At 39.5% G+C, this 26,044-nt stretch overlaps 1 protein-coding gene across 2 annotated transcripts in view; it reads right to left on the reverse strand.

Moving 5' to 3' along the window:
- OSBPL11 (oxysterol binding protein like 11) overlaps positions 1 to 26,044 on the reverse strand; it is a 38,270-nt gene that overhangs the window by 6,729 nt on the left and 5,497 nt on the right. Inside the window, exons 1-9 of one of the 2 annotated variants that reach the window (XM_030951960.1) lie at positions 23,083 to 23,730; positions 16,706 to 16,774; positions 15,461 to 15,636; positions 14,601 to 14,680; positions 13,667 to 13,849; positions 9,806 to 10,007; positions 5,881 to 6,026; positions 3,763 to 3,903; positions 1,269 to 1,767 (exon numbers count right to left, since the gene is read on the reverse strand). In XM_030951960.1, the coding sequence (XP_030807820.1) occupies positions 1,269 to 1,767; positions 3,763 to 3,903; positions 5,881 to 6,026; positions 9,806 to 10,007; positions 13,667 to 13,849; positions 14,601 to 14,680; positions 15,461 to 15,636; positions 16,706 to 16,767 (1,489 nt within the window). In that variant the 5' untranslated portion in view covers positions 16,768 to 16,774; positions 23,083 to 23,730. Of the gene's footprint in view, positions 1 to 1,268; positions 1,768 to 3,762; positions 3,904 to 5,880; positions 6,027 to 9,805; positions 10,008 to 13,666; positions 13,850 to 14,600; positions 14,681 to 15,460; positions 15,637 to 16,705; positions 16,775 to 23,082; positions 23,731 to 26,044 lie in introns of those variants that run through there. The other variant, XM_030951959.1, reaches the window with a different exon arrangement.

Consider the following 26,044-nt stretch of genomic DNA (forward strand, 5'->3'; position numbering starts at 1 on the left):
TCTAGATACAAACATTTTCCTGGAAGCACTAACTTGAGTAATGTGCATTTTGGTCTCTTTTGGGAAAAGACATTTATCTCAATAATACTGTTCCATAAAATACAATGCCATGGTATGCACATACTTTTCAGTAGTGTATATAAGGGCTGGCCACTCTCTTATGATGGCTCTGGAGCACAGCAAGACTTACACTGACAAAAGGAAATAACAAAAGAATTCCCCAAACTGCAGATCCTGAGGAAGGCTCATACTCCTGCTTTCCCTTTCTATAATACACCTTACCCAATCTGAAGGCAGGAAGCAGAGACAATTCTCCTTACTGCACCTCTCTGCCAAGATAAACCCAATTCCTTCCTGACAGCAACCTTTGCAATAAATGCCAAGAATCTCATTAAATACTACAATTTTTCTTTGGGTTTTAAGATTAGCAGGTTTGATTCCTATAAAGAAATCAAAAGCACAAGATTTCCCTTTTACCCTTACAAGAAAACAGACAACATCTAACTGCTGCCTGCCCCAGCCCACACCTCTGAAGTGCAGTACCTCTGGGTGTCTGGCATCAGCAAAAACAACATGGGAAATTATGAAAAAAGTTATGATTTGATCAAGAGATATCAACTTCAGAAATTACCTGTACAGCCAAAGATGTGCCTTTCACATACCCTGGCATTCCCTTGGTCATTCCCTTGTCCAGAGTGTAATTTATATGCAAGTGCCTGGAATCTCTAGGTATTGGCCAAAATACACATAGAGTGGGAGAGGCTGTCTCATCTTGTTTAGTAAATACTAATAACTAAAGGAAAATTATAATTTGAAGGCAGTTACCTTTCTCTGTCCCTAAAGAATCCAATTTTTCTAGTTAAAGAAAATCAAAATGTGCACAGGAATATTAAGTGCAATGCACAGAAATGCAACAACATTTCTATCTAATAAATGTCTGATGCAAACTAATTTACAAATCATAAGTATCAGTTTACATTGCACTAACTGACCTTTGGCTTAGAAGGCAGCATTTTATTTCCAAATATAATCCTGATTTTTGGCAAAGCATAAACCTTTCTATTTTTTCCTCCCATATGAAAATTTGCTCTCTACAGTGACAACTTGTATCTTTTGAAAATAACATCAAATTTGCTATCAAATTTCCTATCAAATTTGATATTTAACAAACAAAATTGTTAAAATTTTATTTAACAGTACTAACATTGTTAACAAATTTGTATTTTAAGAACCTTCCAAAATGAACAAAGGACAGAATTTACACTTACCCTCGCCAACCATTGTGACTCCTATTGACATTCCTAGGAATTTACTTTTTGTCCAGACGTGGGCATTGACACACATGTTCCTCTCTACACACTCAGCATAAAACCCTGAGACAGGGGGATGATGGGACACTTGCTCAGCCACGAATTTCACCGTGTAACAGTCCGGCTCCGCTTGCCCTTCCGCATCTTTGGGCAGAGCGACTTGCTCTGAGGGGGAGTGAGCAGAGGAGTTGGTGCCAGCATTGGTGGCCACGCTGCTCTTGGGCATCCTCCAGGAGCAGTGGAAGGTCTCCCCGATGATGGGGTTGTAGGGCTTCTTGGCGATGGCTCCCTTGCGGCCCTCGTGGAAGGAGGTGAGGTAATACTCCACGAAGCGGATCATCCTCTCCTCGGGGCTGCTGCCGTTCGTGATGGCCACAAAGAGATCGGGGTGCGACATGAAGTCCGCATACATCTCCAGCAACGAGCGCTTCTCTAGAATGAATGTGGGAAGAACCACCTGAAAATAAAAGAAAAGCCATAAGCCAAAGGTCTCAAGTAAGGAAAAACAGAGACAGGTGTTTTATAAGAGAAGTCCTTGGCAGGAGGATGCTGTCCTGCTTGGGACACCACACTTTCAGAGTGCACGTTCTTGTTCCTCTTGCAAGATGTGAGCAAATACAGTGATCAGAAGTTCCAGAAAAGCAATTTACAAGGAGAAAAAAGCCCAGCAAGTACAAGTAGTACTAAAGAGATTGAAAGGAACTGAGCATCAGGTAAACAAGAACATGAAAGAGCTGCAAAGAGATAATGCGTCCCATATACCTGTGAAAGAGAAAACAAGCATGAAGGAACTCAAAGACAGTTCAGAGCAGAATTTAGGAAAGGTATGGTCTAATGGAGAGGAAATCTGTGATGCTATGCCAGCTCTGAGAGCTTTCAGAATCTCCTTCCACACAGCAACTAGACAAGCATCCATGAGAAGCAGCACAGGATGGGTTGATCCTGTGCCTCTGAGCAGAGGTACTTTACACCTTCACAGTTACATTGAACACAAACCAGCAACCCTGTCCTTCATGAGCCAAGGGCAACTCCCTAGGGTGAAAGGCTGTGGATATCATCAGTGTTTTCCTTCTCTGCAGTAGGAACAAGTCTCACATAGCTAAACTTATGTAACTGACATAACTAACTGTTGTAAACAGCTACACAGAGTATCTCAACCATGGGATCAAGACAATCCATTGAAATCAGATTTAAATCTATTTAAATCTCTTTTTCAAAGAGAAAAAGCACAGACATAAGACTTAATAGACATTGAAGTTAAACTGAATACACTTGCCATGCTGTTGCAACACTAACCTTGAGTATTACGTTGCTTTTCACTTCAGTATCCCTGATACTGAGTTAAGTACAATTCTAACAACTTCATTACCAGTTTTGAAGTCAAGTTTGTCCACTTCAGTGTTTGCCTCCTCTAAAACACACACTATTCTCCCTACACAGCCAAAAGTCACAACTGGGAAACAGGCTCGACAATTAATTTCAACTAAGAGCAAAAGATACCCTAAATCCAATCTTCATGTAAGTGATAGAGTGACTTCATCAGAGCCTCGTTAAGCAGCAGGGGTTTATGTCTGACCCACAGACAGCAGGGCCTGTTCAAATTCTCTTTTCATTTTCCCTCCCAAGTTATGAAATATAAGCTGCACAATACAAGTGTTTCTAGGGGTTATGTAGCTAGTGCTCAAAAAACATAGGTTTAAAAAAAAACCAATAATCCATAATTCTGAAATAAAGTGTTTTCCTCATTCCATGCTACTGTAAAATCCATTTTTTTTATTTCAAAGTGCCTAGTGTTTATGGCAAGAAGTCTTTACAAGAATGAATTGAACATAAGCTGGGAGCAGCCTGATTTTCCCAGATTTGCTGCCCAAGTTGTCTAACAGCACCTGAGTGTTAATTTTTCCAAGCTGCTTGCTTTTGAGATCTGCACTCAAGTGTTAAATCCAATTCCCTCCAGCGTAACTGTTCTTGCCTGCTTGCAAGCAAACACAGAAATGAGAACAGGAAAGAGGCTTAAACAGGCATCCGAAGATAAATAAAGGAAAAAAACTTCTTTTCAGAAGCAGCATGGACACAGGTGTAGGGTTATACATGTTGTGTGAAAAAGCAGCATCAAGATAGAAAAGAGATCATGGAAAGAAAGCAGAAAGAAAAAGATGAGAAGGCTGAAGAAAACAGCATGAAAAGACTGAGGTTCAAACACTGGAAAGAAGACAGGCCATTACAAGAAAGGCAACAGAAGCACAGTAGAAAACACAAGGAGAAGGTAATAAAAAAAGATAGAGTCAGCACATTCCACCTAAACCTGCCTCAATCTGGACATCAGATTTGGGACCTGATGCTGCTACTGGCCACAGTTTCATATTAAACTCAATACTGTTCAATACAGGAGTTGAGTTTTAAATGATACCTCACTTTTACTGCAGCAAATTCTCACACTTGAGTTACTTACTCTTGTTAAGTCCATGCCAAGTTTCAGCTGAGACAAAAGATGCAAGATCACGCTGCGCTGCTCTTCCACTGCTCCTAGGTCATCTTCTTTATCATCACAGATATCCTCCAGTTCCTCATCTGGATTTATTTCTTCAGGTTCCTGGAATAAGAGCCATAAACTTTGCTCAAAGATGTAACTGGCCAGAGAGTATTCAAAAAGGACTTCATATTGTATTTAAATGCCTGTGTACAAAAAAAGACTAAATAAACCCCTGCAAAGAGCTACACAATGGAATCTACACCCAAGACAAACAGCTGAAGAATTTGAATGGATATGAAGATAACTCAATGCAGATTCCATCTGGAGGATTCAGGCTCAGATTTCTCACCCTCTCTCATATGGGTCAAGGAAAAAAAGAAAAAAGCTTAAAAGAAATTCCTGTAAGTTTTGTGAGTTCACAGAATGTCAAGCATGAAACACATACACAGAAACAGCAAACCAAAACCTAGCAGCAATTCCAACCACCTCAGTAACCCCCTCCACCTCCACACTACTTCAGCCTTGCCAGTGTTGCCCACACTACTCCAAGGGCTGCATCAGACCGTAGTTCTGAGTCCCTTGATTACCATCATGCCCGGTATCTACAAGCTGGGCTTCACAAGCATTATCATGTTGCAGTGAGGGCAAATATGTAACAGTGAAAGAAAAAAGTAACTTGGAGTTACCTAAAATAACAAAAGCCCAGGCATACACACACACTGCAGGTGCCCTGGTCTGTGTTAACTAAAGCAGGCAGATTAGAAATTATATCTGCACTGTTTTAACAACCACCACAGTGCAAGCAGAAAGCCAAACATTTCAGGCAGGAGGGATGCTGGCACTGCTAGGGCTCTGAGCTACATCCTCCTGGGACAAACAGCTGGAGGGAGGCAAATGCAGAGGGGAGAGGCACTGAATGCCATAGGAAGGCAGCAATTTGCCTTGCCTAAGCAAAGCCTTTGTCCTGGAGCAGCTGCCCCGGCTCAAGGCAGATTTATCAACACTCAACCACCAAAACCAGGGGGCCAAGCCCTCACACAGGGCTCAAATCCTGATGACAAGTGCAGTATCACACAGGTAACTCCTTTCCAAGAATGCTATGCTGTTCTGCTCTCAGAAATAAGGGAGTTGAAAATACCTACAGGGAGTGATAACACCTGTCATACCTCAGATACATTAAGTACTCAAACTGTGACTGCCTTAATTACTGAAAGGAAGGAATTAAGTGATTTAGTTGAAAGCTCCTAGTTTTGTTTCATCTTTTCTTTTTTTAACTTAATAGAAACTGCTCTGCCCCTTTTAAAAATCTATAAACTATAGCAATTGAAAAAAAATCCTTTCCATTTCAATTTTGCTTTAAGACAGTATTGCAGAGATATAAAACAGCACATTATCTTTTCACAGTTACACAGTCTCAGCCAAACAACTGTGTGAAACCAACTAGCATAAAGAGGATGTAATTATGATTTTCTAGCTTAGTTAGGAAAACATGCTCTTCTTCATAATCCCTACTGGTTTTTTACTTCACTGTTTTGCAATTCAAATCCATTTTGTCAGTTATAATGATACAGACTGCAGCTGAAAATGATACAGATTGTAACTGTATTTCAAATGCATTAAGCCACCCTGCAGTCAAATTATGAGTTGCTCAGATTAAGAAAAACAGATGCAACAAGACCTAGAAAAGAAAGGGAAATGTAATAGCTGAAGACCAGCAATTCTGTCTTTTGTCTGCTTAGGCAGTTCTTCTTGGGTCTATTTTGAGAGTGTCACGAATTTTATTTAGGCAGTATTCCCTTGCATTTTATCTAAAACAAGTAAATAATGAAGTGCAAAAACCCTATTTCACTGCCTTGCATTACCACCCCAATTGGCTCCCTGCACTTGACAACAAGTTACATAAAGCAGCAAAAATTTGTTGAATAAACAAGGTAGAGAGTTTCACTTACTGCAACTGTCCTCACTCCTCCTCCTACACAACTAACCCTAAGTATGAGAATGACTGTCATTAAATCACTTCCACATAATATGATTGAAACATTTACAGGTATTCCTCCAAATAATTCCCCGCAGAAATGGGATGTCACATTACCTTACCCTTGTTAGCTGGCAGGGCTCTGCAATGGACTGCTCTTCTCTGACAGATGCTGGCTTGTTTATCTCTGCTGGGAAATTCTGAGCTGCTCCATTTTTGAAGTGGTTTGCCAGGGAGATCTTCGGTTCCAACCAACTGATTGTCGTTCCTGAAGCAAAGGAAAGTTTGCGCTGAAGCTTGCTCATTCTCTGCAAGGTCAGTAAACAGCAGTTTCCAACAAAAGAACTATTTGTTGTGGAATAAGCCAAAAGCAGCCAACTCCTCCTGCAGCCAATGCCTCCAGCAGCCACTAAACAAAGGTGGTGCAATGAGACACCACCTTCAGTGATCATTAGCACAAACACTGGGATTGGCGAGCTGTAATACATGCAACTTGGACTGGAGAAACTAGTTGGTGTCATGAAAGGTGTAATCAGACACTACAGGAGGAGCCCAGTATCATGGGAACGTTAAGCAGCCCTTACACTTCTCTTTAGCTGGTAACAAAATTAAAAACAGCTTTCCACTTATCAGCTTCTAAAACCCAGCTCTGTTATAGACTAAAAAGACCCAAAGCAGAAGTTTTGTTGCCACTGTTTTCTCTGCAGAGGGTGCTTGTCTTTTCTCAGCTGCAGAGAAGGCAGGCACACACTGTTGAATAAATAATAGCTGTCAAAAAAAAAGAAAAAAAACCAAACCTGCAGGGCTTGGAAAGCTATTACCCACTTGATGATTCCAGCATCTCTAGTTACTCCCAGTTAATTTATCAGAATGGGTCAGGTTCCTCATTAATAATACAAATGTTCCATTCTTTTTCAAAGGGCAATAAATGTACAGGTGATTCCAATAAGTTTTTACTGAAGAATACACAAACTGACAAACCATCTTGGCTGGGTTGCAAACACAGAAATTACCAGGAAACCTGAATTTCTACCACCAGATAGCAGTTCCCTGTGCTATACTAAAACACCTATACTAAGGTGTCTGTTGTCTCTTCCCATATGATACACAATCCTTTATTTCCAGACCCCCGTTACCTGCAACTAGGTCACATCCTCAACCAAAACAGGCAGAGTAAGCTTAATTCAGATAAACAGCATCATTTCCACCAGGAAAATACAGGAAAAAAGTCCAGCTTTGCTGTTTGAGACAAGACAACTTTTCCACAGCCAGGCAGCTTATTTTCATCATCCATTACTCATTAATCCACTACATCACAAGAAACAAGAATTCCTGACCACACTAAATTAAAGCTATTTAAAGAGAAGTTTCAAAGAAGTCAAAAATAAGATGCTCAGAATGCTGTTATCCCACCTTTTCAAAAAGGTTTTACTTGTCTTAAAAACCTCTCCATGATATCTGCTTTCTAAGCTGTAACTTTCAACATGCTAATCTCTAACTGCATGTTCTAGGCTGCATTTCATCCACACTCTGCCTTTGTATTAGCTTCAATTTACCCAGCAGCCTCCCTTTAATATTTTCTATCAGCTACACCTAAAATAACCTCATTTATTACATTTTCTGCTTATTTTTTTGCTGTTAAAAGGGTATTTCTGAAAGATTTGAGCTACTACCTGTGTCTTAATCCTTGTGAATGGACAAGATACCACCTTAAGACTTCTCTTCCACTGGAACAGCATATACAAATCTGCTCTCAGCTGTTTTGCATAGGCACAAGCCATTCCCCTTACTTGTGACATCCTCCTCCCCTACAGTCTTCATCAATTTCTTTTCAAACAGTTGTCAGCACTTCCTCTCTGGCACAGTGCAGACCTCTTGAATTTTCACTTCCTACATTTTTCTTCAAGAGTTGCAAATTGCTGTTGCACAAAAGCTAATAGGTGGAACTTTCTTGTTCATCTTTTCGTTTGTGATTCAGAACGTACTTTGATGTGTTGGGGCAGTATTTTCAGTCTTCTGATTGCTTTCTTTTTTGTTTGTTTGTTGGGGTTTTTTTGTCATCTAATAATCTATAATAAACCAGCACTCTTACAGTATTTCTAGTCCTTGGTTTTTAAGCCTGGTTCCACCAGTTGAACCAGAAAAATCCCTCCTTAGTCAAGATGAGAAATCTAAGCTAAATGGATTTAAAAATATATAATTTTAACAAGTTCTTGGCAATCCTTGAAAGGAACAAATGTATTACAGTGTCTTGAGAAAGGCCACAGCAGGGGGGAGATGGCAGGCTGCAGAAAGACACATGCATTCTTTTAATGGTCTCTTTTTAACTCTGGCCCCAGTAATGCATCATCCAATCTGCTGATCCTCTCTTCTCCATCCATCTCCCCAGGATATCACTGAAAATCTTCAAGATTTGGACATATTCAAACAGTATTTTTAGATTCAGCCATAACAGGCAGATACCAGCTGAATAGCAGCCAGTGAGTTAAAGCTTGTCCCTGCATGGTTTAAAAAATTAAAAACCTACATCACTTGTCAAAAAAAATCCAAACCAAAACTATCTTCTTAAGTTATTACAGTGGTGCTCATTGGACCCTACTTATGTACCCAGATACAAGTCAAAAAAATCACCTTAGGTAGTACATATGTGAAAATGCCAAAACAAAAATACTTCTGATGTGCATCTCCCACAGTTATCCATCAACAGTGAAAAATTCCACATAGAACAGGAAGAGTTCTTTCAGCATAACTTCAGAGTTCAGACAAATATCTCAAGAGTTGTCATCCAGTTTTTTGGGTTTAAAATGAAATTTTGAACTGAAATACAGCAAAAAATTTAAATCAATCTATTCACATATTCTCTTTTAATGCCTCTGGTGATTTCAGAATCACAAACACTTTTTATATAGTTTTAATACTTTTGTGTAACATTTTTTCATCTTGGAAGCTAAATTAATTACAGCTCAGAAATAATATGCTGAAGCAAAGCAGGCACCACAAATATCAGAGGAATATGGGACAGATAAGGGGAGAGACAATTTATGTGTGTCCTTTGTTAAACACTTATTATATCTACTGATCTGTTGTGCAAGAGAAGCATTTGAATATCCTACAAACCTCACAAAAAGCCACAAAGTAAACACATGAAAAAAGGCACAATAAGATGCAGAAGAATTTACAAACAACCACATTCAATTCCATACACAGCACATGAATCAGGTAGAACAATTCCACTAAGCTCTTACTTGTATGGAAGTGATCAATTGCACAGACATGGCAACACATTTATCTGCTGCCTGTGAATGCACATATTCCACACCCATGAGCAGTAGGCTTTGGGGGGGGGTTGTTTGTTTGTTGGGGTAGTCAGTTGTTTATTAGAAGAGATTTTCTATTTTCCCCAACCTTTAAACAGTTTTCATTTACTTATACGTCCATTTTGGCCTCAGAATAGAATACAACACTTGTCCTTAGACCATGGTTTAGACTAAGGTAGTAACTCAAAACAAGAATACTGAGATTTAAACAGTATTAGTAACAATCAGTGCAAATTTAGAGTTTTGTATTTTAATGCTTAACTAGAAATGGAAGCTACACACATGTAAATACTAATAACAGGTATTCAGTGTGCAAAAAAAGAATTAAAAAAGCATGACATTTGGCAGAGATGTAGTGGACACTCTTATGTCCCAGAATCTGCAATGCCATCAAATTCCCCCTCCACTATTACAATTATATCCCAAAGACAGCCTTCCTGTTGGGGTGCCTTATGTAGTTTATTCTGTTGTGAAACGTTGTACAACAATTAGATGTTACATTTATGCAGCTGCTGCCACAGACTTCCTGATTGAATAAATGATTAAAAATATATATTCAACATGCACAGAGTTCCACCCAACATAATCTGGGGTTTGGAAAAATTCACAAGAAACCAGTCAGCAGTTTCCTTTGTCCATGTGTTAGTGGAACAAACATTTTTGCAAGGAAGGGATTTATATTTGCTGTATTTGAACCAGAGTTCTGCTCTCTGTGAGCACCTATACCCACCTGCTGGTAAGGAGCCCTTTTGTTGAGAAGCATGCTGTAACTGGAGAATATGGAAACAGTCATTTAAGCAGTTCATGGTTGCCATGGAAGTTGCTTTGAGCATTAATAGGTCTTGATCCAAGGATGTAAGGTGACCGGAGGCAGGAAGGCATTCTATGCTCCTGATCAAGTCTCTCTGCTGGCCCTCAGCCTGAGACATCATCTGTCAAAGAAAACAGTCACTTATCAGGTGGTAGAAGTGTTGTGTGATACCTGTTCAGCTGTGCACACAGAGGAGCTCAAATGGTTTTGGGACAATAATAAAACTACAAGGTAACAGATATATGTAAAATCAACTGTACTTTTTTCTCTTGACTATGAGAACTACTACTACAGAGTCATTAAATGCATGATGAATCTACTCACAAAAATACGTGGCACTTAATTAACAAGCAAAAGAATATCAAAGTGACTTTAAAAAGGAAGGCAAAGATGAATTTGAACAAGACACTTGTTGCAGTAAATATCAAACACTTTCATGCCTAGTTGATAGGGATGGGGGTGAGAGGGGAATTGCAGGATTACAAATATACGAAAAATATGAAAGCTGAAATCCTAAGGCATCACCCACATGCACTCTGTGTGAGAAGTAATTAAGCTCTGCTCTGCACAGCCTGGAATAGGATCTACTGTCTGTGGGGATCAAGATTTTTTTCACTCTCTGCAATCAGAGGTGCAGTACTTTAACAGAGAAGACCTATATTCCCCTCATTTTGGCTCAAACCATAAAGGATCTTCATTTATTGTCTGCACTGACAGCACACTGATTATCACCATCTCAGCATTTACTTTGCAAGCAGGGAAGAAAAGCCAGCAGGATTTTCACCTTCATTCTGTGTTCAAATTGCAGCTGTCCTGTCCTGTTGTCATTGTTCCCCTTGCTCTCCTCCCAAGCTCCTTTTCTCCTTCACACAGAACTCCACACACCTAAATCACAGAATCTGCCCACATGAGGTACAGGAGCAAAGCACACCAGCCATCAAGCAGCACTTTCCTCTCTACACTCACAGAAACAAAATATTACCTGATTTTGAATCAGGGATGAAAGCAAGCTCCTACACATCTCCCCTTTCTGGGGAGGAACAACAAGCACTGCCCAGCAATCATTGTGTGTTCTGGTAGTGAAGGTAAATGTAAGGACAGATTGATTTAGCAGAGCAGCAACAGAATTTCTTTAAAAAACTTTTAAAGAAACATGCATTTAACTACTATGGCACTAGGTAGCTTTTCCACTCCAATTTTTTAATTCCTAATCAGTATCTGACTGGGTTTTTTTCAGTACTGCTACCTGCAATCCCTTCCAGGAACTGCTTTTAAGATTTTATGCAATACTTAAGGAACGTCTATTCATCCAAGTTCATAGTACATGATCTTTGGAACTTTTAAGGGCTTGGCTCCATAGCATTCAAAGGTGTGAATTTACAAAGCAGTGGCTCATTAAAACTGGTGTTAACCGTGCAGAGTCAGCCTTAGCATATACCAAGAGCAACAGGGCAGAAAGCTACTAAAACATTTAGTTATAGATGGCTTTGCCTATGCAAACACACCAGCTGCTATCACAACATGTGTCTCATTTTTCTCCAGTCACAAGTGTGATAAAAGCCTTTGTGCGCAGTTTTTTTCCAACTTTGAAAAAGTGTGCTGGCTTAAAACGAAACTCCCACAAAAACCCCACAGATAATCAGTTGACAAATCACCACAATCCTTCTGGTGACCTTTACTGTTAGCAATTCATCATGTGGCAGGCCCCAAGCACTTCATTCCAGGATCAGGCCAGACAATAGGACAAACCATGCTATGCTTAGCTATGAAGTTCAAATATGAAGTTCTTCCCTTTCAAAGAACACATTTTGAACAGTCTTAAGGTTTTTCTTAATTACACACTCAGCTCTGGAAAAAAAAAATAGTGCCAGGAGAAGAAAAGCGCAGTGACCAAAAATTCAAAATCTTGGAAAAATACACAGGCCATTGTTTTCATTTGCAAACACAGACACCTGCATTTAGTGCAAGTTAGCAAAAAGATCTTCTTAAACCCCCTGCTTTGCACAGTAACCACGTCAGCATCATGACATTCAGCCAAGAACAAGGGGCAGGTAAAGGGAAAGGGACTGCCAAGGGATACTCAGGTATAGTGCAATTCATGGGAAAATGAAAGAAGGTCACAATGTAGCAGATTCTTTGAAAGAAGTTGCTCTTCTCACAGCTTTTCAAAATTATTTCTAAGTGTTCAAACTGCACCATGCTCAGGGGTAACAGGCACATACCTGCCCTTCAGTATTTTAATAATACCTACAAAAAAGTAGGCTTTGTATCCAACAAGCATTTTAGCTTAAAAAAGGCAAGCAAACTAATGTTAACACTCAGAAGAGTCAGCACTACTGAGGATTCTTCATCTGCACAAGTCTAAAGTTTTTAAGTTGATAAATAGTCATGCTGTGCCACCAAATTCAGTAGCAATCAAGAGAGCATGAACAGCTTCCTGTGCTCTTCGCAATGCCAAGAAAAGTCATTCCACTTTATTCCAGTTACAGGATACAAGCCACTGCTTCAGTGCTCCAGCTCACACATATTCCTCTTTCCTCCCTGAAATTTTGTATGCCATAATGGTGTTGGAAAATTCAAGAAGTGAAAAAGCCATTTTTGAAACATTTTTATTTTCCTGAGTACCTAGCAGCACTTCACACGTCTCTGCATTAGCACTATAGGAGACTTTAGTGTGCTCTAAGAGGATAAAAACAGGATGGTAGCAATTACCCTTTTGCAAGACATCTGCAAGAACAGTCTGCTGTGGAGAGAGATTCACAGACTCCAAGGTTTAAAGAGGCAGTCACCTTGTGTAAACTCCTGAATAATTACACCTCAATAGCTGATATAAATCAGGCACAATGACAGCATGCCATACCAGTGAAAGCATCTGCAACACCCAGTTACCGGAGAACTTACCACAGTGTTCAGCCACATATTTTAAGGTTAATGAGGCTCATATTATACAGCACTCTTCTATTCCAATTTGTCTAAGTTCAATTTCTAGCTATTCACGCTTCCTGTGTCTTTATTTGCTAAATTAAAAAGCTTTCCATTAGAAATTTATTTTTGCCCAGAAATGTGTCACATCACACTAACTACAGTTAACATTAAAATACTTATTAACATCAATACCACCACTAAGTACCACAGGTTTGCAATGCATTATCTTTAGATAGGCAAGTTCCACCCTGGATATATTCACAAATTAAAATCAACCAATAGTCAGTCTGCTCTGTTGGTCAAGATGGAAAGCTTACACCTGAACATATGGCGAAAAAAAGCCCCAGGCATCTGAATTGCTCTCTATTTAGTCACACCCATCCCTAGACAATTTGTCTAAATGAATCAGCATACCAGAAAATGGTATTAGCATTCTGAAATATCAATCATGACCAACTTCTCCCTGGTCATAAGAGACACAAACACAGCTTAGTCAGTTCTTCTATAGCTTGACAAGGAAAGAAAAGTGTAGAATCATAGTATGTGATGTTATGTCCCTTAAGGATATTCCCTTGTCACTTGTAGTGCTAGGACTTGCAAAGATGAGAGCATGGTTCTACCTTCAGCATCAGGATACTACTGCAAAGTACAAAATATAAAATATACACCAAATATACACCATGTAGTTCTACAATTCACCAGGACAAGTTACTTATCCTCACACAGCTGTGCAATAATGGCTTAGGACATGCTACTGACAATATATACAACTAAGAACAGCAGGTTTCTCCACAACCTTACAAATAACACCACAGCTCTCTCAAACAACTGTAAGGGAATTTAAAGCATACAAACCTCTCTAACATCTACAAGGTGATCTGGCTGCATAATGGGAACTCTTTTTCCCGTTGGCAATCTGTGATGTCCAACATTGAAGAAGGAAACTGCATTTTGACTGGGTCTTCTCTGCACACCAGGAGAGTTGGCACTTCCTTGGGATGCAAGAGAGAAGCTGCGAGATTTCAGAGGAGGGTTGTTCTAGTGAATAAACAAGCATATTGAGAAACATTTACAATTAATCCTAATAACCAGCAAATGTTCTAATGTGAAATATACAGCAGAACAGTTTAATTTTTAATCTTTCATAGAGCAAGGAAAGATGGCAAAGCCCTAATAATGCATTAGTAGCAACTGCTAAATATTTTCCACTGTCTGCTTCTAGCTGCCCTCTTTTATAGTATAATTAAGAACAATCTGTGAAATAAGATTGATCAGTAAGTATCACTTCTCTGACTTGAAAATCAGTCCTTGATCTGCAACAGCACCAGAAAATGACTCCTAATAGATCCTGCAGGGATAGAGTTGACATTTAAAAGAATGGAATTTCATTCAGAGCTATTAGTTCAACTTATCTCTTACAACAAAACTAGCTACAAGATGCTGATTGTAACTTAAAAGCAAGATTTTATTGAGGTAACTGAAGAGGTGTTATGGCAATCAGGAGGCTCTGTAAAATACACTATACACATACCCACCACATGGTTAGCAAATGGAAACAACAGTACTCAGATACAGTGTTGAGGACTTTTTACTCAAACATGGGAATTCACCCTCAATTTATCTGTGGGCTGCTGAGTTTTTCAGAAAAAAAAACCTAAGAGGTTAAAAAAAAAACGTAAAAAAAAAAAAGTAACATTCCCAAAATAGAAGGCCTTCAATAACACTGAAGTTGTATTTGCAATACTTCTACCACCAGGCAGATTTTTGCCCATGAGAGCATCAGTCATACCTTTCCAATAGCTTCTGTATGATGCTGTGTGCATATCTGTAGCCTGCTAACCCAGTGCTGCCGCTCTTTAGCATCTGTAGCTAATAAAAGCAAACCAAAAGGATTCTGTTACATGAAGACATGTCAAAGTATGGGCAAAAATGACTGCTTCAATCTTAAAAATCACAGGACTAACAGTGCAAAGTAATTTATTTTTAATCTAAAACTCATTTGCCTGTAATAACTATAATGTTAAGTCAAGTTCAACATAAACAGTATATACTTTCTTTCTTCTTTATGCTATTTTTAGTGTTACAAAATTAATTTTAAAACATCAACAAACTATAACCTCACAAATACTGTAATCCAACAACATGAAACATTTTCCTGCAATAAGAGTAAGGTACTCTAAATTAGAAAATAACAGCAAGTCCTCAAGGGAAGAAATACTCAAAGTTATTAGCCTAGATTTCTGCAGCCTACAAAATCAGAGAATGGGCTTTTATAACCACCATAAGGTGGCTCACAAACTGAATAATTAGATTTTCTGTGAGCATCACCACAGTAATGCTGCCTACAGTGATTTCTAAAACTTTGAATCAGTACAATTTAAGGACAGCGCACATGAAGATTAAACCCCATTCTACATACATGAAGTCTTCTGAAGGTCATCAAACCCAAACATTATGGAACTATTCATAAATACAGACCATTTCTAGCTGAACAGTGGGATGGAAGTCTTGCACGATTTTCATGGCAGCACTTTGCCAACCAGGCTCTCTCTCTTTGGCCCTGCAGCCAAGCCCAGCCAAGCAGCCCCAGGTGAGAGCCAGGACTGTCCTCTAGTGGAAGGATCCCCTGCCCAAGCATCCAGGTCCTACCTCTTAGTTTGTACTGCTCCCCGCTGGCTGCATTGACTGTGAAGGTGTGAGAGTCTTCATCACTGGGTGAGATGACAGCTCCAGCCAGCTGCAGGGTACCTCTGGGCTTCAAATGTCTAGACTGCTCATTCACAAAGTACTCCAGCAGGCCAGCATCATTGTTTAACACAAAATACCTGCACGGATAGCAAAGCAAATACACTAAATCACTAAATAAAACCAGCTTTTTTTTTTTTTTTTAATGCAGGTGGTGGTACTGGGAAAAGTGTCTCATTACAAGTTTGCAGTAATGGGATTGGGACTAAAAGTGGGACTAAAAGACTTGTGTCAGGAAAACCCTAAACCTGTGAATTATGTCCCCAAGATGGCACAAAAATTAACTTCTTGGCATTTTTTTTCTTACAGCACAGGGATCGCACAACAGAACAACATGCCCAGAGAAGAACATTATCATGAGATTCTGGGAATCAAAAATTATATCCTGAATCATTAGGGCTTAATAAATCCTTTTAAAACTACACACATTAAAAGTAAAACAGCCCCAGATTACAAAGGAGCTGAGATGCAAAACCATGAAACTGAAGCAATGCCAGATTTTTTTTTAATGGACATGGACATTATGCTTCAACTTTCACTTGAGTTTAATGCTGAGTACATTGACATGAGTCACTCCATGCCAGGGGCAGCACAGGGGGCACAGTGTGGTACACTAAGGACTTGTCTCTTCAACATTAATTTGGTTGCACTGTGCTGCTCTAGGAACAGCATGCAACCTGACCAGAGAATTTCACCTGACACAGAAAATCAAGTTATTCCAGGGGAGACGACATCCTGGGGAAAGAGAAAAGCTTGCTTGAGTTACAATTTACAGTAATGAAGACTTATTTTTTTAAGTGATAGCATGATTTGGCACAAAGGTGAAGACTCAGCAGAAAACACAAAGACAATATTTTTTAATGGAAAAGGAGAAAAAACCTAATGCTTTTTACACATACAAACATAGTTATAAGCCACTAAATGAGTTAACTGCTTTATATTGCCTATGCCTTTTTTATATCCATGCCTTAATACAAATATTATTCATCTACACATTAGCTTAATTTATATTGAGAAAAGCATAAGATTCTTGCATAAAGTTTGCCTACTAGAAAAAGGGAAATCTAAGTATTATTAAAAAAATCTGAAACATGTTCATTTGGATGCTGCAGACACCACCATTACTAAAAAGCACCATAAAAGACTTACCGATATTGCCAGCCAGTGACAAGATTGGTGTATTTCATTAAGTAGCCACAAATATTTTCCATGTGATCACTATAAAAAGAGAGAAAAAAGCAATCAGACAATTCCAAATATATTTTAGATCCTTCTGACCATCTTTATTCTCAGGGGATAAATTTTAATGTTCGTTTTTAGAATGGCACTAACAATTTAATAAAGCTACACTTTAAAGATTTTTCCAGCCTTGTTCCTAAAATAGTTTCTTACAACAATTTAACCAGACTTACTGAATTCCAAATAATTTCAAACCACAATTAGCTCTACCAATTCAACAGGCGCTTCTAGACACATTTTTACAAGTTTCAGGTAATTAAAGACTTTGTATCCATGCTGCTCTGGTTCCTGCTCTCTCTTCAAAACAAATTTTGCACTTTTGGACTCCTGAACAAAATTAACTCTCACTAGTTTATTAACAGACACCTGGATTGCAGCCACCAACCTAAACAGTCTGTAGCTACTCCTACATCAGTGTGGTGTCATTAATCCCTTGTGTCCAGCACCCTTCCCCTACACAGACATGCTCCTGGAACAGATGTCCTACAGAACACAACATGCAAGTGCAGGTCACATCAACATATTCTGAGACCTAAACCAGAAGCCAAAACATCTCCTCCTTGGGCCTGACAGGAAAATACAGCAGTTTCTCCTTCAAAGAATCAACTTGCAACACCCACCAAAAATGAGAATCCACCAAAGGTACTTGGCATGGAGAGTTAATATCACTATAGGCAAAATACATTTCCATTTCTGAAAATTAATTGCCCTAAATAAGGCTTACAAGTACCATGGTTACAAATTACTCAATTTAAGATCACAGTTTTAAGACCCACTTTATGCTGTATGTTCCCATAAATCTAGAAATGCCACCTCAATGCCCTCACCTCACAGTAGGGTATAACACCACACTGAAGCACACACTCTTGACAGACAATTCATGTCCAGCATAAGAAAAACGCTCCTATTATTACAAAGAACAATTGAAACAATGACCCAAATATCAAACACTATTTGCTTCTCCAAAAGAAATTTGTTTCTAATCTTATTTCAATTTTAAATTAAAATTTCTGTAGGTTGTAGTAGGTTGAAGATTAAATGAAATTATTCAGAGTCCATTGGAGCAGCAGCAACCTCTCTTAGTTGTTAAATGGATAAAGTAGCCCCATGTCAGCAAAAGGGGAAAAGTGGGGAAAACAGAACTGTGAGAGCCAAGGGATCATCTCCCTTAGTGGGTTTTGGTTGCAAAGATAACTGGGCTAAGTACTGGGTAAATTCTAAGTAACAGCCGAAGCTGCTGTCTACACCTCATTTATAGACAGCAGATTAATTAGAAATGTGACAGTTTGATAAATATAACATGTTACACTGTTTCATCTTAAAGAAAGACATTTAGGGTGTCTAATGAAAACAGCCACAGAGTATATCACTGCCATTCAGTGATATAACACAAGCCAAGAGATACAAGAATGTACATTTTTTGAAGAAAAAAACTAAGCTGCTGATTTTAAATGTTACTTTTCAAAACAAAAATATGTGTCCAAGCTATTACAGCAGCGATCAGTATTGCAGTAATATCCTGCAATGGAGAGCAGCCAGCAGGACTATCTAGGAATTTAATTTCTAATAGCTCATTAAGTGGTACTACAGATAAAAATAAAATCAAGGAGAGCAGAGGGTGTTGTATATTTTAAATGTACAGAGAAGCTAAAGGAGACATAATCAAACTCATCCTCTGCAGACGCCTCTCATTTGTTATTATTGGCATACAAGGGAAGTACAGTTTAGACTTGCTCTCTTAATTTAGCTGAAAATTATGAGATTGCATCATCATAAAAATGCATGAGCTTGGGTTTTACTCATCTGAAAATTGTCCCTAGTCACAGCTAATTGTTTTTCAGCTCCAGTGAATGCAAGCTACACCCTTGCTTTTCAGTGACACACTGCACATAGCCCTGCACATTCAGGCTACAGCCACTGCACCCCCATTAACTAACGTGCCTAAATCACACATACCTTTAAAGAACCCAAGAAAAATCAGAAAGGTAAGTTCATACTGCAGTGAATGCAGCAGGACTATGTGTATGACCTATGGAAGTCCACTCATCTGACAAGGGTAAATGAAATTACCTTTGATTAAAATAATTTGACCTCTGGAGGTTTTTTGGGTTGTGACAGATAAAATAGCTGACTTTGTCCTGAAGAAAAACACTGTAGAAGGGAGTGCAGCTCTTCTGGTGATGCAGTTCCACATCAAGTTACCATCACATTTTGCCATCATCTGCATGTTCCTTTCCACTTGGATTTTCACTTTGCCTGGACCCAGACGTCTCCAAATGCCTCCTCTTCAACAATTTATATCTTTAACCTCATCAGTACCAGAGGGCTCAGCTGAAAGGCTTTGAAAACACTGCCCCATGGAAGTCTGAGAAAGTGACTGAGAACGAATATTTCAACATTTGAATTAAGACTTATTTTTAAATAAGTGAAAATTATATACGCTAAAGAAATCTAAATCCACTCTGCAAACTGCAATTCACAAGAAAGTAAATTCTGTAACTATACATAAACAGATGAGAGAACTACAGTTAACCTCCTAATCTTCTTCTACATGTATGAATACAGAAAAATATTCTCAGTATTATTTATGAACAAGGCCAGGGATTGTAACTAAAGTGTTTCTTCAAGAATTTTAAAGTTAGTGCCTCCACAGCAAGAGTTAAAACCAAGATATTCGTTGTTCCTAAAGTAGTGATGTAAGGCAGTTAACATTAAAAAAAAACCACAAAAACACACCCAACCCAAAGAAAACCCAGTAACATTTCACTAGTATGGAACTGACAGCCAAGCTCTACAGAGCACTGCAGAAAGCTTGTGAAATGGTAGACTTTGAGAACAAGAGGCTGAGGTTCAAGTACTGGCTCTGCTCACAGATAACCACAGTTCATAAAATATGAGTAAGCCCCTACTGCTGTTTCATGGGAAACAGTGCTGGCAAACCATGTCTCAAAGTCACCAGTCTACTTCAAAAGCCTCCAAAATTCCCAACATAGGAGTTTTTGACTTCTAGAAAACAGATTTCAGAGGTGAACTTGACACAAAACACTGAGCAACTTAAGACTGACAGTGAGGGCTGGCTCTCTTGGGATCTTTCCTGATTTTCAGAATCTCTCTGCAGTCATGCTGCTGCCTATGTGCATGTACCTGTACCTATGGCTACATGTGTCTTTCCATAGCCAGGATGCTGTTGTTGCTATTTAAAATGCTCACCACAGTCTCAGATTGTCAGAAGAATAGCAACAGCTCAGCACCATGAGTCAACAATCCCTAAAGGGCCTATTTCTGTTGAAATTCACATGTCCTGTCAAAGAAAGGAAATGTTGCAACAGACAGATCACAGTCTTAAGGACATGAAAAAAAATTTTTAACTTTTGCTGGACTACTTTAAGTGAGGGTATTATACAAATCACAATCCAGAAAAGAAGTATGCAGAACACATACTTTTCAGAACAGAACAACATACTTTTCAGTTCAGAACAACATTTGAACTCTAGCCCAGCAACATCTACCACCTCCCAAAATCTGGGTTTTTTTTCCCAAAGGCTGAACACCATTGAACTTGACTGTCCATTTATCACAACATTTTAGTTTATAAACACTGTGAGATGGACTGAGAATGTCCATTTAAGCAAATGACAGACATCTGTGAACAATTACACATCAGTTCGTATTCTTCCCACAAAATTACCCCTCCCTTACATCAAAGATGTTTACCACAAGCCAGATTTCTACATATCTACATGCTACTAAAAAAATTAATAGGAATAAAAGATTCGCAAAGGATCACTGTTAGCTTATTTATCCGTCTCTGGTTTTACTTGTCCTTTCCTAAGTTGCAGCAGCTGTCAGTGCCTTGCAGGGTGGTCTCCTGTCCCGGGGAAGAAAGAAGACAGTGACAATCAGGCCAAATTCCCCTGCATCCTGTTTACGTGCAGCACCCAAGCTTTGGACGCAGATACAGAGGAACAGTAGTCCCATAATGACGTCTTTCAGGAGCTTCTGCCAAGACACCCAGGCTCACACCTGGGCCAACATTTTCTCTGAGAAGCAGTAGCAATTAAAAAAATGCAAAAGGCTTTGCCAACCTTTTTCCATACCCCTCACGGGTAGGTTTCCATGAAAGCCCTACAGAAAAAAAAACCTAGCAGTGGCACAAAAATTACACCCGTCAGGAAAGCAGTTACAGAACAGTTCTAAGACTGCCCTTCAGATGATTTTAATTTTGCTGGGACCCAGACAGCACCACGTGGGATGCTTTGATCAGCCAAGTCTCTGAAGACCCAACAGCTGTCTGAAGAGCAAAGGCAGCGGCCAAAGGCTTCCCCACTGACTTGCGTAAGGCCTGACTTCATGCAGCAGCTGAGTATGTGTGGATTTGCTGCCAGCAGGAAGGATGGCCAGGAGTCTGGAGCACATGAAGATGTCAGGGAGGGCTCCTGAAGGGGGATCCAGCCTCCAGAAGATTTTGATCCAGGTTCCAGAGTTGCCACAACCACTATTACAACAGTGCCTTTGGATCCTGGCCAAGGGAAGATGCTCCTTTCTACTGAGCTTACAGCAAGCAAACCCCTGGTGAAAGAGAGTGTCTTCATATTAAAAGCTGGCAAAGCATAAAAAAAAGGAAATAAAGAAATGAGACTTGTAACAATACAAACCAATGAGTGATTTCAATTATAGTTTAGAAAAAGCAGTGACCATTTTCACTGAACTTGCTCATCTCCGTTTGCTCACGGGTTCACTGTTGGCAATGGCTCGCTTTTTCCTCACTGGGCACTGCAAAGTGCTTATCTACAGTGCACTGATTTTCCTTTTCCTTACGCAAAGAGGTAGGCAGTGGAGAAGAGAAAGGGGAAAAAAAATCCCAACAACTATGTCAGCATTGAACAATTCAGGCACATCTGCAACTTCAAGAAACCACCACCAAGTTAAGCACACTCCAATTCCACAGCTCTGTGGTGCAGGAGCACGTTCCCCAGTAAACCCAACAACGTAAGGCTGAAATATCAATCAATTACCTCTGCTTTTCCAAACAGCTTTTGGAAGAAAGGTAAAAAAAACATCCTTGCTGTGCAACTCACCAGCAGCGCTCTATAGTGCAGCAGCAAAGCTCCTGCTCTTCAGCTTGTGTTTGACTACTCAATTATAAATTTAGAAACCAGAAACAAGTGATAGGAAAAGAGGTCCAACACCATGACAAGAACATGAACAGCAGACCCTGAGGATACTTCAGAAGACCACTTGGCTCCAAGTATGCAGCAACACACACCCCCTCATTAGATATAAAAACTTCTCTTCACATGCACTCCTGTAAATCCTTGGGAATACAGACAAGCATTGGAAGAGCAGCACGGGGTTTCCACAAAGAAAAGGTGTGGCAGAGCCAAAATGAACCACTAGCTGTCCTTGATTCCAGCATAACGCAGCCCAGCCTGCCTACCCTGGGATGAGGGGCTCCTCCCCAACCCTTGCTCTCAACACAACAGTTGTTCTGGCACCTCAAGTTCTATCAATACTAGCTAACAGTTTTTTGGTTTTTTTAAATCATCTTAACTAAATTTGTATTCCATTCTCCTCTTTTCAGCATTAATGGCACACGTTAATCACATACAAATGAAACTACTGTAACACTTTTGCAGTCTAGCAAGTAGAAGAGAGACAATATTTAATTAATAAGTAGCAAAACTGTTCTCACATAAGGACCATAAAACTGATTGTTTAGCTACTTTATAATTTACAGATCTCTCTATCTCTCACAATACATCTGCCTAGAAAAAATTGCAGTGACATTCAGCTCAGCAATTTGTCTCAGACACAGGTGAACACCCCAAGTCAGCAAGAACTCCACTTATGGACAATTTATTTGTGGATTTGCATCAGCAGAACAGAACTGAAGCTGCACCTAAGAGTCAGTAGCCAACCCAGCAGATTTTGCTGCAATGATATCAGTGGAAAACAAACTGTAGATTTAGCCAATATCATTTTAGAGCTGGAGCATACAAAAAACAAGGACCTCAAAAGGTCTGAGCTCTCCCCTTAATGCCTCTGGAGAGGTTGCCTGCAGCTTTGCTACCATTTATGTTGCCAGCTTACATTAGCACACCATAACGCACAGTTTCACACATTGCTGCTAACAAAACCCAAAGCTCTCACAAAATCTAGCTTCAGAAAGCTCAAGCAGTCAAATTAAAGCTGCTCTGCCCATTGAACAATGCTGATATAATATATACAAGGCAAACAGTGATGGATGAGCACCTCTGCAGCTTTGGACAATGTGCTGCCTGTGATACCTGGGAAAGCAGTGGATCCTGGTAAACACTATCCACAGAGACTGGTGGAGCAAACCCCTGTTGTTCAGTTATTCTTCGGCACAGTCCAACATGGTTCAGCTTACTACACGTTCCATCCCAAGGCATTCTGCTTTCTTCTAGTCTAGCAGTTCTTATCCTAAAAGGAATATGCAGATATGCCCTTGCAGTTTTGAGATTTTGAGTATTTGTGATTATATATTTTTAAAAGATTATATTAACAATTACACATTGCCATTCTGGACTCTGCAGCAATAAAACTCTGAAATGGAAGGTAAATAGGATCAGCTACCTCAGATGAGCCTCTTGCTTCGTAATTACTTTGAAATATTATTTGCAACATTTCAGGTTAAATACTGAGGATAATAATTATTATCACCTTTCAAGTAAATAAGAACACACTTAAACACCTATTGTCAATTGATGTTATCTAAATATCCATAAATACAAGCAAAAGCCTCTGTGGACCACCAGACTCAAGAAGCAATGGCCAGTAGTTTAAAGTCTAGCTGGCAAACAATTAAAAGTGGTGCAATTCAGCAGCACTGAATGACATCTTCTAACTCTGAAGCTCTGAGCAGGAGAATTAGAGATTTCCCAGAGGTCCATCTCAACTCAAATTATTCCATAAATCTTGAACACAGAAATTAAGGAAAAATATTCTTACATTAAAATTGAGGTGTAAGACACCAGGAAGATTTAAACTCTAAATAAGAAAGCATACACATTAACCACCTATGACTATCACCATATATAAATAGACAAGGGTTACTTTTTGGTTTGGTGCTTGAAGGGAAGGGCGATTCCCAGAAAAGGAATTATTCAAAAGTGCTCCTTTTCATCATGCAATGAGTATGAGGTACTATGCATTTGGCACTCATGCTCTAATAATGAGTTCCCTCGTGGTTTTCTTGTGCTTGCTGTGGACATTTATGAAGGACTTGTGCACTGAGCAGTAAGAGGACAAAAATATTATAATTCCATTTGGATATAGGGAACTGAAGTACAATGAATTTTCTGCCTAATTTTGAGACAGATGCAGTCCAATTTTTATTTTATTTTATTTATACATTCAAATCATGGGTTCTATTGATTTCAGCTGCAACTGCGACCCTGTAAAAGTTTTGCAAAATCAGAGCAAACTGCTCCAAAAACAGTCCTCCGAGAAAAAGGGGAATACAGTCAGTGATCACCAGGGAAAACCAGTTTGAGTAATATATGACTATTACCACAAAGGAAGTCAGAGCCAGGGTCAGAAACCAGCTCCTCTATACAGCATCCTGCAGTTCTGCCAAGCAGATCTCTTCCTTTCTGATACATCAACGTGCAATGAAAGTAACCAACTTTTTCAGCACAAAACAGGCTCTTTGGGAAACTAATTTGACAATACCTAAACATTAACCAAGACTTCAAAGATTTTCAGCCTCCTTGAAAACTCTAGAATTCACAACTGAAAGCAAAAAGGAAAAAATGCTTACCCACAGCAAAAAGCTCCAGAGCAGGCTGTCAAATACAAGATTGGCAGCTTAACACACACAAAGGAACAGCATTTCTCCTACCCAGCTTCAGCCTGCCCTCCCCTTCCATTTCAGCATTAGGAAAGAAAATCTGAAAAGGTACAAGCTTTGAAAGCACCCTAAGAAGAAAGTTGTCTGGCAGCATTGCCAGGGGACAGCCATCCCCTACAAGAATCCCCTCCCAGTGCTGGCAGGTGATCAGAGGACACGTCAAGGCAAGGTCTGTAAGTAAACAGGGCTCACTGCACTTGTGCCTTAATTTTCACAGTACGATGAGTACAGCACAGGAACCTTCCCAGGATAAGGTAACAGCAGCAGCTGCTGCTTTCCACTTCTGCATTAAGCAATGTGGTCAGGTCATGCACATGCAGTTTGTTTTCCATCTTCTCTCTGGGGAGAGAATGCGTGTGGCACAGCAGGATGTTAATGTTGTACTGCAGTTAATTAACTGTCTGCTACATAATTACATTAGAAAAGGTGAAGTTGAAAAATACTCTTTGCACTTAGTGAAAGATAGATATTTGTAACAGCCATTAACTCCTGTAGAAATCTATTCCATGGACAGCACAAATTACTCGGTGTTTAGACACTACCCAAAAATTGGTGTTTCTTCATTTTAGATTAATTTGAACTCTAAGTGAACATCCCACTATGAACATAAGTACACTGGATGCCAGAACCAACTCCCACATGGGACACTCCTGTCTGTCCAACACGGAGAGGCTCTGAGAAGCAAGAGAGGGACTCTTGATAGTCACACACTGAGGAGCCACAGGGCTGGAGAAGGAACCCCAGACCTTGTCACCTGGCTCAGGAATTGGGCTCACATTCCCTACTAGAACATCAGTCAACGTGAAGCTCCTGCTTAAATCACCCAAACTTGTTTCCCCAACTGTATCCACTGACTACCCCTCACACCAAGATTTGCTTCTCTTAATTTATGACACATCTGCTCCAACGCCAATTATCCAAGTTTAAATACGTGTGTGAACACGAAGGGCTCACCTGCCTTTTGAGAAGTGCCTGGGGCGTTAGCAACTGTAAAATCAGTTTGGAAAAAGATGACCTTAATATTTTAATAACAAGGAATGCACCCTGAGATGGATGTAACTGGCTGATCATTTTAAATATGAGCTTCTTGTCTATTCTAATGAGCAAATTATGTGAAGCGCAGAATTTCTAAATTAGTGTTAGGAGCATGATATACTCTTTAAGCAAAGAGTCAAATGAGGATAAAGAAATTCAGGCACCAGGTTTTTCAGCCAGTTCCCTCCAGCATATCGAATAAATGTGACAGCACTCCTAATCTGAGTTTTAGTAATAAAAGGTACATACAAAATTGCAGAAATAAATTCTGAATTTCACAGCAACCACTTGAGAAAATCATCTCTTCAGCACTCCAAACCACCCCTCAAAAGACCAGCAAC

This window comes from Camarhynchus parvulus, chromosome 7 (assembly GCF_901933205.1).
Source record: "Camarhynchus parvulus chromosome 7, STF_HiC, whole genome shotgun sequence".
NCBI lineage: Eukaryota > Metazoa > Chordata > Aves > Passeriformes > Thraupidae > Camarhynchus > Camarhynchus parvulus.